Source organism: Physcomitrium patens, chromosome 10, assembly GCF_059467195.1.
Source record: "Physcomitrium patens ecotype Gransden chromosome 10, ASM5946719v1, whole genome shotgun sequence".
In the NCBI taxonomy this organism is placed as follows: Eukaryota; Viridiplantae; Streptophyta; class Bryopsida; order Funariales; family Funariaceae; genus Physcomitrium; species Physcomitrium patens.
The window spans coordinates 12,626,845-12,639,198 of NC_143419.1; the positions used below are offsets into that span (position 1 = coordinate 12,626,845).

The 12,354-nt window shown below is 34.6% G+C and overlaps 1 protein-coding gene across 2 annotated transcripts; it reads left to right on the forward strand.

The window, feature by feature from the left end:
- The first annotated feature begins 10,080 nt into the window (after positions 1-10,080).
- LOC112287406 (CASP-like protein 4C3) lies at positions 10,081-11,902 on the forward strand. Of its 2 annotated transcripts, none has more exons than XM_024530348.3 (3): positions 10,081-10,407; positions 10,576-10,919; positions 11,054-11,902. In XM_024530348.3, exons 2-3 carry the CDS (start codon positions 10,705-10,707, stop codon positions 11,412-11,414), a joined length of 576 nt encoding a protein of 191 aa, XP_024386116.1. In that variant the 5' UTR covers positions 10,081-10,407; positions 10,576-10,704; the 3' UTR covers positions 11,415-11,902. The 2 variants fall into 2 exon arrangements, with proteins under 2 accessions (XP_024386116.1, XP_090109910.1); XM_090253784.1 differs by having other exon boundaries at positions 10,131-10,407; positions 10,573-10,919.
- Positions 11,903-12,354: the final 452 nt, after the last annotated feature.

The window sequence follows — 12,354 nt, forward strand, 5'->3', positions numbered from 1 at the left end:
AGCTAGGGTTTGAAAGGGGAGAGAATAAGTTTTAGAAGGATCGAAGAGCTAGCTTCATTCTTCGGGGGCGGAGAAAAAAGACAGAGAATTGGGGTTTTTTTTTCTTCATAGGGTTTTGGGAAGACTAAGGCAATCGTTGCTGAAGTCAGTATTGTACTGGTGAATCGGGATTTTAATGAAGTAGGTGTGATTACTCTTGACTGTTTTGTGAAATCGAGTTACATCTGTGATGAAGAATTAAAAGGGTATCTATAAGATTGAGTATGCGAAGTGAATGAAATTTATTGGGTTAATCTAACGAGACAGTCAGTGGATACAAGATCGTGAGTATAAAGCGGTATTGAAGATTAACAGTTTGGATTGTTCGGGGTTCTCTGTAACGTCTAGAGACCTACCGGCTAGGGCAAAAAGAATTTCAGCGAGCAGTCAAAGGACATCTGTATAGATTTACGGTATATTCTTGTAGTTATTTATATTCCAATAGTCAAAAAACCAATAAACTGCTTGAATATTAGCGAATCTCCATCCAATCTTCTATATCCAGACGCCTGGCACGTTCTCGAGTAGGAAAGCATGTAATACGACAACGTATCCTCTGGCTATTTATTTTAAATGGATTATTGATTTGATTATTATGCCAATCGGATTATGACAAATGAGATATTTGGTCTTAGCTCGTGAAGATTTATCAAATCAAGTAGAAAGAAGAGCATTGAAAATAAAGTCCACGGAGGAAATTTGTAGGTTTTTGCTTGAAGATGTTATTTGCCGCTACGGATGTGTAGGAAAAATCACTGCAGATTGTGGAGAATTAAATGCACAAAAAGCTCGTCAATTCTTTGAAAGATGTGGGATTAAACTATCACTAACTACTACTTATAATCAGGAAGGAAATGCAAAATGTGAACGTGGTCACCCACCAATTGTGAAAGCATTAATTAAAGCTTGTAATGGGAAGGTTAGAGAATGGCCACGACTTTTGTCATTTGCATTATGGGTTGATCAAACAACTCATAGCTCAGTAATGGAATATATGCCTATTGAACTTATGACTGGTCAAAAACCAATTATGCCAGTTGAAGAAAATGTACTTACTTGGAGTGTACTATCATGGGAAGATGGATTAACAAGAGAAGAACTTCTAGCTATTAGAATTCGACAATTAGAGCAAAGATCAAAAGATGTATAAATAACATTGGAAAGATCAAAAAAAGTAAGGTTACAAAATAAGACATGATTTGATAAGCAACATCGATTGAGGCCTAAAGCAATTGAAGAAGGTGATTAGATTTTGATCTATGATAGTAGCTTAGACAATCAACACAGTACTTTAAGAAAGTTTTCTGAGCGATAGTTTGGACCGTATGTGGTAACAGCTGTTCATGATAATGCAACTTATTCATTGCGGGAGTTAGATGGAATGAGGTTAAAAATATCAATTGCAGGGAAGTGAGTAAAAATATTTAAACAAAGATACTCAGAAATAAATATAAAAGACGATAGTGAAGACATAGATATTTTTCAGGGAGGAGATGAAATTAATCTGGATAATAAAGATGATAAAGATGGATTGAACAAAGATTTGAAGAACATATTATGAGTCGCACAACAACTAAGTTAATTGGTGCATACCAAAGGATGCACAGGTTGAGGGGCGGTGGATGTCGTGTTATAACACAACTATATGGTAAAAATACAAAGGAAGAAGATTTTTATTAATATTTAGTCACCTTGAATGTTAGTAGTAGCTGCCAATTCCATTGCCAATATATAGGGGCCAGTTACTATCACCCCGTCGTAGTCAGTCGGGGCATACTTACCAGTAATGAAATGCTTCGTTTCATTCCAATAACAGGAGTCAGCAGAAGGGGACAGGACTAATTCAATGTTGAGTGAGCTTGATGTGAAGGGCTAATCTGATCCAATTACAGAGACGTCCAATCCAGGTCCTGTTACGGCTTCTTATCCAGTATGAGACCTAACTCGATTGGCAATCCAATGAGGTCCCAATACGGAGACTTTGGCTCCATTGTAAGCTGTTCCGTCAGTTGGATCAATTCGGGAAGTCCAAGGCGGGAGGATATTGGACTGCATGAGGGGTAAGCTATTTCGTTGACTGGACCAATTCGGGAAGTCCAAGGTGAGAGGATATTAGACCGTGTGAGGGGGTAAGCTGTTCCGTCGCCTGGACCAATTTGGGAAGTCCAAGGCGGGAGGATTGGATCGTATGGGATGAAAAAGCTCCGTCGACTGGACCAATTCAAAAAGACAGATAGGCAGAGGTATTAGGGGAGGGGAGATCGGAGAGCCGAATAAAAAGAGGCAGACCTACGAAGGAATTTTAGGGGGAGAGAGGTGATTTCATATTTTTTGGATCAGTATTGGATTTTGAGGGATTTTCAAAGCTAGTGATGTTCTTTGTGATTTTAGATTTTTGAAAAATAAAACTGGTTTACAAATTTTTAGATTTCGTGATTTTTGTAGCATTTTTATGGATAAAAATTTAGAGACTTATTGGTATGCTTGTTGTGAATGTGTACAAGAGGTTTGAAGTCAATCGAATGGCTAGATCGATACATATGAAGGTTTTGTAAGCTAAGATCTTGGAATTTAGGATTTTGAAGACCAATAAGGTTTTCTTAGATATCTAGCAATTTGTCAGTTGGATTGGAGAGATTTTTAGTTTTATCACTAGAAGACTTGATTTTCTATATGCAAGTAAAATTTGGAAGCAATCGAATGGTGGAAAAAAGAGATATCGGCATTGGAAGTTTGGCATTAGATTGGAGAAGGAGAGGCTGATTGACATCTGAGTAGAATTTTGAGGTCATCAACTAATTAGACCTTTTATTGCAATTTTCTTTTACCTTCCACAGTCAGGTGCCCAATGCATTCTCAAGCAAGACTTCATGTAATACAACACCAGTAGGTATAAATGATATGCAACTGGATTAATTTATATAGAAATAGAAAATAGTCGAAGCCTTCAATAGTCCAACTTGTCACAAGGACGAGTGGTCTTGATATTAAGATGAAGTAACCATATCTTATTATCCATGTGAAATGGTGGTTGTTCCTTTTCATAGACATTTGCATTGATCTTTTTTTGTTCTTGAGTTTCTTTCAACTACGCCTTCATCATTGCATGTAGCTCTGACAAATGAATTGCCAAATCTTTCACCACAAGATTATCAACTTTTGAAAAGTCAAAAGTATCAAGTTGTGGATGATAACCATAATTGGCAAAGAAAAGTTTTATTTTGTAGAAGAATATACCGTATTATTGTAAACAAACTCTGCCAATGAAAAAAGAATTGTCCTATCATCTTGTTGGTAGTTGATGGTACATTTTAAATACTGCTCCAAAACTTGATTAACATGTTCCGTTTGTCCATCAGTTTGAAGATAGAATGCCAAAGTTAGTTTTATATCCACTTTTAGAATCTTGAAAAGAATCAACTAAAATCTTGATACAAAGTGAATTCTCCTATGTGATATAATATCCTTGGATAATCCATAATAGCGATAGATATTGTCAAAAAAGAGCTTAGCTGTTTCTTCACCTGTGATGGATTTTGTACATGATACAAAATATGCTATCTTAGTAAAACGATCTACTATAACGAATATAGAGTCATAAGAATCTGAGATTAGAAGATCTTTGATGAAATCCATAGAAATAGAAGACCATGGTTGTTCTAGAATGGATAATGGTTAAAAAGTCCGTAAAGTCGATGATAAGGAGTTTTTGATCTTGAGAAAATATTATAAGATTGTATAAAATCTTTGACTCCTTTTCATATTTAAGGCCACCAAAAGTCTCCAGATATTAGTTCCAAAGTTTTATTGTATCCATAATGTCCTGCTGTTGGGAAGTCATGACGAGCTTGAAGAACATGTAATCAAGCTTCACCTTCTAGAATATATAGGCATCCCTCAAAATATAGTAGATTATTCTTGAATTCAAACTTGGAAGTATCATGAGACTTTGAAGGATTTTCTTTAATATCACGAATAAGAGGATCAGAAGACATACTTAATTGAACTTACTTAATGAAAGTTGAACTAACAGTTAGTGTTGATTTCATTGCTTGAAGATGAAGATGCTCTGGCTTCAAGAAAATTATTTATTATTGATCGAAAGCAGCATCTCCTTCCTTTGGTACAAGGTAAGATTGTCTAGAGAGCCTATCTAATAAAACTTGTTGTTTTCTTAGTCAATAAGTGATTTTGAATTCATATCTTGACATAGACATACTCCAACGGGATTGGCGACAATTCAAAACATATGCTGACATAAAATATTCAAGGTTCTTGTGATTTGTATACATGGTGACTAGGTTAGAAGTACCTTTTAGATAATGGCGCCATTCTTGAAACAAATCTATGATTGTAAGAAGTTCTTTGTCGTAGATCTTGTAATTGATCTTCATTGCTGAAAATTTACTTGAATGAAAAGCTATTGAATGAAGTTTATCATCTGTTCCCATTTGTGACAATACGGTACCTAAAGCAAAGTTTGATGCATCTGTTTCCATAAAAAATAGCTTAAAAAAATCGATGCGATATAAGTTTGATGCAAAAATAAAGGTTGTCTTCAAAGCTTCAAATGCTACTTCTGCTTCTTCATTCCATTGAAGTTTGTCTTTATAAGTCAAATGTATAAGTGGAGCTACAACTTGAGAGAATTCTTTGATGAAGATCCAATAGTAGTTGGTAAATCCCAAAAAGTATTAGACATCTCTTACCGTTTTTGGGATTTTCCAATCCATAATAGTTTGAAATTTTTTAGGATCCATGATAAGTCCATCATTTGAAATGATGTATCCTAAGAAGTCGACTTGAGTAGTGTGAAATACATACTTTTCTATCTTGGCATAGAGTCCCGCATCTCTTAGTTTTTGTAACACACAACAAACATGAAGTTCATATTCTTCTATGTTCTTAGAATAGATTAAGATTTCAACTAGATGACAAACAACAAAATCATCTAAAAACTCTTGAAAGACATTATTCATTAGATGTTGAAATGCTATTGGTGCATTTGTAAGTCCAAAAGGCATGATGTTGTATTCGAAATGTCCATTCAAAGTTAAGGTGATGATTTTGTAGCTACTATCAGTCTTTTGAACATAATGTATGTGTATAGAAAGAAATGAAGGATCGGCAACTGGAGTTGTAGAAAAAACTTTCTTGACTATATTTTTTGTATATTGCTTGATGAATTCTAAGTTAGGTAGAAAGAGATATTAGAAGTTGAAGTTAGCACTTTAAATCTAAAGATAGTAAGTAATTTGATTCACTAATGGTTGTATTTTGAGCTATATCTTAAGTAATTTGATGAGATTTTGGCCCAAAATTTCCAAAAAAATGTGTAGTATTATGTTGATATATTTTTTGTACAAAATTTGTAGCATTTGAATTTTGGATTTTTGAGATATGAAAAAAATAGTATTCAGATGCTTGTAAGTTAGGATTTAGAGCACCAACTAGGATTTCTAAGATACCAAACGATTGATAGAGAATTTATAGTTTATTTTTTTTGTATTAAAGCTTAAGAATAATAGCTAAATTATATGAAAATTGAAAAGAAATTAAATAGTTGGATCAAGAGATATGAATTTCTAAAGTTTGAAAAGAAAAAATCCTTGTGGAAAAAATATATTTTGAGAGATTTTACTACAATTTGGATATTTTATATGACATAAAGAGGTTTTGGGAGCCAAGACTTTCTACATAAGTTAAAGGTGGAATAAATCACTTATTAGAGCTTAGCCAATAAATTAAAACTAATCTCTCTATAGCTAGATATCTTGTGTATTCCTAGATTTCAAATCATGCCATACGACAATAGACATATGTATTTACCAAAATAAGAAGTATTAGGTAGAACATAAATATAAATAGATTTGATATTATCTTGTAGCAAATCTTTTTAAAAGCTTTATAAACATGTATCCGATTTTATACATGTTTATAATTGATTAATAGGTTAAAAACCTAGCCAACAAATTAGCCATGTGATACATGTATAGATAGCTTGTGATACAAGCTAATAATATAGCATACATATAAGAAACTTATTTTCCAAGTTAAGACACATGTCTTATAAATTAGATATGTGTTGGACATTGCCACATAACTCCTAATTGATACTATATGTGGAGGTAAGAATGTAGTCTTCTTCACTCTTATCAATTCTTTTCTAGTTTCTAGTCTTATTTCAAGACTTTTTAGTTTTTATATCTTTAGCAATAGCCATTCAAGTTTCAATACTATATTAGTTTTGATTGAATATCTACTCTCTTTGAGTTACATAAGAGTATATTGAATTTTTGGTTTTTTGAGATTTATGTCTATAACAATTTATTAATTGTCACTTAGAGATTTGCAAAAAAATTCATACAATTCTCCAAAATATAATCCTTTTTTTATTCTATAAAAAAAAATTACTAAGAATAATTTTGACTTTGCAAAGCTCTCACAAAGACATTATTTACTAAAATCCTTTAACTAATGTCCAAAAATCCGCATCAAGATTCGTCTCCAACTTTACTTTTTAATTAATAGAAGAATCTCACATTTGCCATAGATGTATAATTTTGTATCTTAGAATCTGGTTTTGACTATGGTTCATAAACAGTCCTTATTGGGTATTAATCTAAGGTTTTTTTTAGCAATTTTTATTAAAAGTTAATCTTTAATTTTTCTTAAAGATGCTTATAATATTTTTTTAATCTAATTTTTTTTTGTTTTATTTATAGTCCTACAAAATAAAAAGAAGTTTTTTTTTTACAAAAAAATGACATTGATATTAAAATTTTTAACTACCTATCTAATTTTTACTATATTTTTTGAAATAATTTTCTACTTTATTTTTTTCTTTTTACCAAATAATTATGTTATAATATAAAAAAGATGATTTCTACTTATTTTCCATCCACTCTAATAACAAGAAAAGTTGATGGAATCATTTGACAAAATAATAAAAGTTCATCTATAAATAAGAAGTCAGCAGAGACATAGGTATATGTATCTATTTAGTAAGAAACTATATCATGACAAATAAGAAGTGATTTAGAGGCTCAGTAAATAGCAAGGCTAATCTAATTCCACCATTTCAACAAGGCTCATTGCCTTCTTCCTCTAATATATTCAAGTATAGTCATATTAAATCATCTCTACTTTCATTTCTACATACATATTTTTTTCTTCAACCACAATTGTTATGATGCAATTTTACCTCCCTTGTTGCCTCTTTTCTTTTTATTTTTTCTAATCAATGTGTAGAATTGATGCAAGAGTTGAAAAAGGTTCGATCATCCTTCATAAAGCCGGGAGCAAAAATGAATCTTGATGCATTAGAATGAAGACATGTTATAAGAATTTGTGGTTGTTGTAGTTGATTTATTAATTGTAATGGCTGACACCACCTAAATATACAACATAAGAAAGGTGGAAAAGAAGTTTGCAACAAAATAGAAGTATGCATAATAAGTTAAAGAAGAGCCAAACTAATAGGAGAGGCATTGTAGGAAATGGAGTTGCATCGTAGTAGTTGAAGTTGAAGGAATATGCAAGTATTTAGAAATAAAGGTAGAAAAGATCTAATATGATATTTACTTGAATATGGTAGAAGAAGAAGGTGGTGCTTGAGCAAACTTAGTTTGCAATAAGTCCTTGAATCTTCTTGTTTTTCACTACAATAATGTTTCTTATTGGATAGATCAATATTGCCATATAATTACTTCCTTGTTTTTCTTGATAGATAAACTTTCATTATGTTATTGAAAAAAATTTCCTAACTTCTTTTGCTGCACAAACATCAAATAATCAAGACAAAATACATTGATTCAAAACTTTGATAGAATTTAATAGAATTTGATTGTGAATCAATTTAATATTTTCTTTAAATTATCATCATTTTTTTAATTATAACAATCATAGGTTCAATATTTTAATGATTTAAAAAATAATATGCTAATGCATATATATACTTTAATTATTTTAATTTTAAAAATTACTTTTAAGACATTGCATTTGCAAATCATTTTCTATAAATTCAAAAAATATATAAATTATACTCAAAATATATGCTTACACATGTTGAATACTAAATCACAAGGTATTAAATATAAGAATATTATGTTTTTTATAATATAATCAAACAACATATATCTTGAACCATTTCTGTTTTATTACCACAATTCAAATATTATTTTGCACCTAATGCTGCTTATGTTCATACAATGGTTAAATATTAATCATTTCCATAAGTATCTTTTATTCTAAATGTTTCTTGCTTTGGTTGTAGGCAGAGTTTGTCAAACTAAATGCTATTTAGAATAATAATAATAATCATAATAATAATAATCATAATAATAATAATAATAATAGAAAGAAAGAGAGGAAGAAGAAGAGTAGCGGATTGAGAAACAAATTAAACACTATCTTGACTTTCAACTCACTAAAACCAGCAGTACATTGCCCCAGTATTTCAACTATTTTAAATGTCAAAGTGCCCAGTCCTGGAATCTCGATTTAAACGGGAACACACCAACCTCACAGCAGATGCTGACAGCAGTCCACATCAGCATTCCACGTCGGTATGAAGGTCCGACAGAAATGGGGTCAGAAGAAGGGTTGGTTCTCGTGATCGATCTCTCACTGGCAGTCCACAGTCTGCAAAGCGTCTGCAAAGCGCTGCAACTCAGTGCAAGCCTCGCCATCGCCATCGCCATCGCCATCGTCCAACCCCACCCTCTAGCATCACCACGCCATTCCAGCGCCCGCATCCTGCAGCCCTGCTTCGGGCTCGTCATCCACTTCTTCAACTACGCCCACTCAAAAGCCTTCCAAAAACTGATACTACCCAAGCCAACCTCCTTCAGTGTGTCATTTCTCTCGACCCAAGATTTGGCTTTGTCCTCGTCGTCTGGGATTCAAACGCGCCGACTTATCGCTTGAATTTAGTACTTGCTCACACTGCGACTCTACCTGCAGTGTGGGTCTATGATTATGTTCTGTCTGCAGTCAGAGCGACGCGGGAGCGTTGCGACCCGCCGGGGTTGGTATCACAGCCTCGCCTGCTGCGACAATTTGCTGTTTTCTTTTATTTTATGTTTTAACATGGAACTGATTACAAAGACTGTAAGCTCCCGGTGACAGTTGTATGGTGTGTTTCCAGGCAGAATCTATTTCCAGTTAAAACTTAACCATCGTTTGCAAAGCTTCATGTGAATATGTGAGTGAGTATTTTCTTTTATAAAGGATTTGAAAAAAGTGTTGCGAAGACACTCAGTTAGTGTTTTGATTCGTCACCACGTAGGAAAGGGCCACAATTAGAGGTGCTTCTCAATCACAAAAATTCTCTACTTAATACTCTATATTGAACACAAATAGAGTATTCTCAACATGGATTTTTTTTTTATTTTATTTTCAGTGTATACTTTTTGGATAATGTCACTAGACATAGTACAATTAAAACAAATTGTGTCGCCTACACATCCAACCAATATTTGAAAGATAAACTCAAGTCTTTTCTTTTTCATTTTTTTTTCTTCTTTAGTTACACTAAATAATTTTATTTCCGAGAAAAACTATTTAAATGCCCATTTTAATTTGACTTTAACTCTTTGTTTGCCTCTTCTTTTTACAGTAAAATCCACTTTTGTTTATTTTATTTTAATTTTTTTGTCTCATTAGTTCAAATTAAATCTCTATAATATTGAAATCTTTATAGAATCTAAAGTGATTTATTCGTACATCTCTTCTATTCTTCTTCACCTTTTAGATTTAATGTAGTTTATTTTTAATTAAATTGCACATAAAAATTTTAATTTTTTATAAAGTTTTATTGTACATAAAGCCATCCAATTTTGATCTTACATGTCATCTATGATTTTTTTTTTTTTTTTTTTTATATCTTTTTTTTGAAAGTTGAAAGTTTTGTTTTTATCTGATTTAATTTCATTGACTGAGTTATGATTCATCTCGAAGGAAAAGGATTTTTGAGCCTTCATCCATTTCCCCTTGCGAATGAGCTCGCCCAGTGCACTTTTTCGCTGGCATCTTTGGAGGGAGTGTGTGTAGTGGGCCTTCAAGTGGAGGTTTGGTGTAGTGGTTCCATGGCGGGTTGATTTCTCACTGGAGCTGGGGGAACGGAGACACACACACAGATTGATTAGTGGATTAGTCTTTGTGTGGAGTGTGTCGCTGGGTGTGGCATTGATCGTTGCTGGAGAGAAATCATTTCCGCCTCTCTGCGTACTTGTGTGATTGATGAGTCTTCTCTCTCGCTAGCTTGAGTTGTTGATCCGCGAGCGCTATCCTTACATGCTGCGACCTCTAGCTTGTTCTGGATACACCCACATTGGAGCTTCTCACGTGAACTCATGTGAACTTCCGGTGCGGTTTCACACTGTGCTTGAGTGCATGCCACTTTTCAGCTTCTTGGTGTGACAACAAATCTAGGTTTTTGTACTTTACATCTTGGTGATCAGTTTGAGGCCCTTTTCCTGTGATTTTTGTAATTTTGCTCACTCTGCTCGTGCTTGATTTCTGATGAGGAAGCAGTTGCGAAGTGGAGATCATCGGGAGCTTTGAGGACTGTGGAGTACGATTCAGATTTACTGAAAATTTGATATTAACTTTTTGAACGAAGAGTTATTGAACCTTTTCATATTCTGAATTATTTTTGAAGCTATGGAAACCGGTGATAGCGCAGTGAAGTCTTCCCAGGACGTTCATTACTATGGGAAAAGCACAGCGCAGAAGCACCGGCGCTCGAATGGTATAATCCTCATCTTCCGGGCTCTCACATTCTCCTTTTCGCTGACATCCGTCATTGTTATGGGAACAAACAGGCACAGAATCGATGCGCAATCAAGGGTGGCGTGGTACGATTTTGATCCTTTTCGGTAAGCCCCAACCTTTCTATTTCCCTTCCTATCTTTAATTCGTGACATTTGAAGTCTCTTTGTCGTGGAATGGCGTCAATTATTTACCTCGCTGAAGTTTCTAAGCTCGTGTTCTTCGAAATCAATCCTTCCAGGTATGTCTTGGCAGTGAATGCAATCATCTGCATCTACTCATTTGTGGAGATCTGGCTAGCGGTGTACACATACCTGAAGGACACACTCTTCTTACCTGAAACCTTTCAAGTTTGGTTCGACTATGGTCACGACCAAGGCTTCGCATATCTCTTGTTTTCAGCCAACTCCGCCGGCATTGCGATGGCACAACTCCTGCAATCAGGGAATTCCTTGATTCACGGTGCATACCGGTGCTCGGACGCAGGAGTTTTCTGTACTCAAGCTCGGGCGTCGATCGGACTCGGATTTGGGGCATTTCTCTTTCTCGCCCTGTCGTCCCTTTTGACGGGATTACGAGTTGCCAGATGGTATTTCTCTTGATAAGATTCCAGGTTGAGAAACCATAAACCGATTTTTATTCGTCACTTTTTGAGTGGGGTTCGAAATTTGCATCACCGGTATGCATCTCGTGGACATCTCGACAGGAAGGTTTCAGCGTTACCTCGCAAAACTCCTAGTTTTTTGGGGCCAAGTTGGCCCCAAGCGTATTTGCGCCATCTCTCTGTTGGCATCATACTTTTCGGAGTTGTTTGCGACAGTTTTTGGAGGCTCGAGTTTGAAAGTTCAATACGTCTGGCGCCTCAAAAAAGACTTGGCCAAATATGCGTGACTTCTTGTTTCCACGCGCTCAGAAAATTAATTGCAGCACAGGTTGATAGGTGGATAACTATAATACTAGAAGAGCGTGTCGATGGTTTTAGCTGTTGAGAACTGTGTCTTTTCGACACAAAATTTGAGTGACCCACAAGAATAGTGAGCTAATCCTCATGCTCAACTGATCTTAATAAATTTAGAATGTTTGCTCACCCTATTACTCGCAATTTTGCTCATTTCATAAGATGTTTTGTGTTATGTCATGTGTGCTGTAGTCGCTGCCAGCTGCTCCATTGCCACACGAAGAGAGAATTACCTGGTGAAGGGAGCTCTACTAGAATGAGAGAGCTTGAATGTATATACCAGGAGTCACATTATCAAAATTCTTTACTTGTTGCTGTGTTGTAGTTTCTGTGCTTAAAAGTAACGATTGCTTCTGGGTGTCTCTGATAAATGGATCCAATCTTCGTTCAAAAGAGCACAAAAGCCTTTGTGTGCACCCGACCGATGTAAAGTAGATTCCAGTTCTTGCAACAGCACACCCGTCAGATGAGCATGTTAATTCTTCGTTAAAGGAATTGGTGTGTTGGCCAATATACGAAGGTGCAGTGTTGCTCTTTTTTGTGAAGCCAGTACTGATTTGAGCTGCTAGTTTCCTGGAATCGTC

What these genes read in the sequence shown, in the direction of transcription:
- LOC112287406 (XM_024530348.3), top strand. Translation starts at nt 10,705, where the DNA reads ATGGAAACCGGTGATAGCGCAGTGAAGTCTTCCCAGGACGTTCATTAC. An exon ending in TACGATTTTGATCCTTTTCG is followed by an intron (nt 10,920 to 11,053) that starts GTAAGCCCCAAC and finishes CAATCCTTCCAG; the next exon opens with GTATGTCTTGGCAGTGAATG.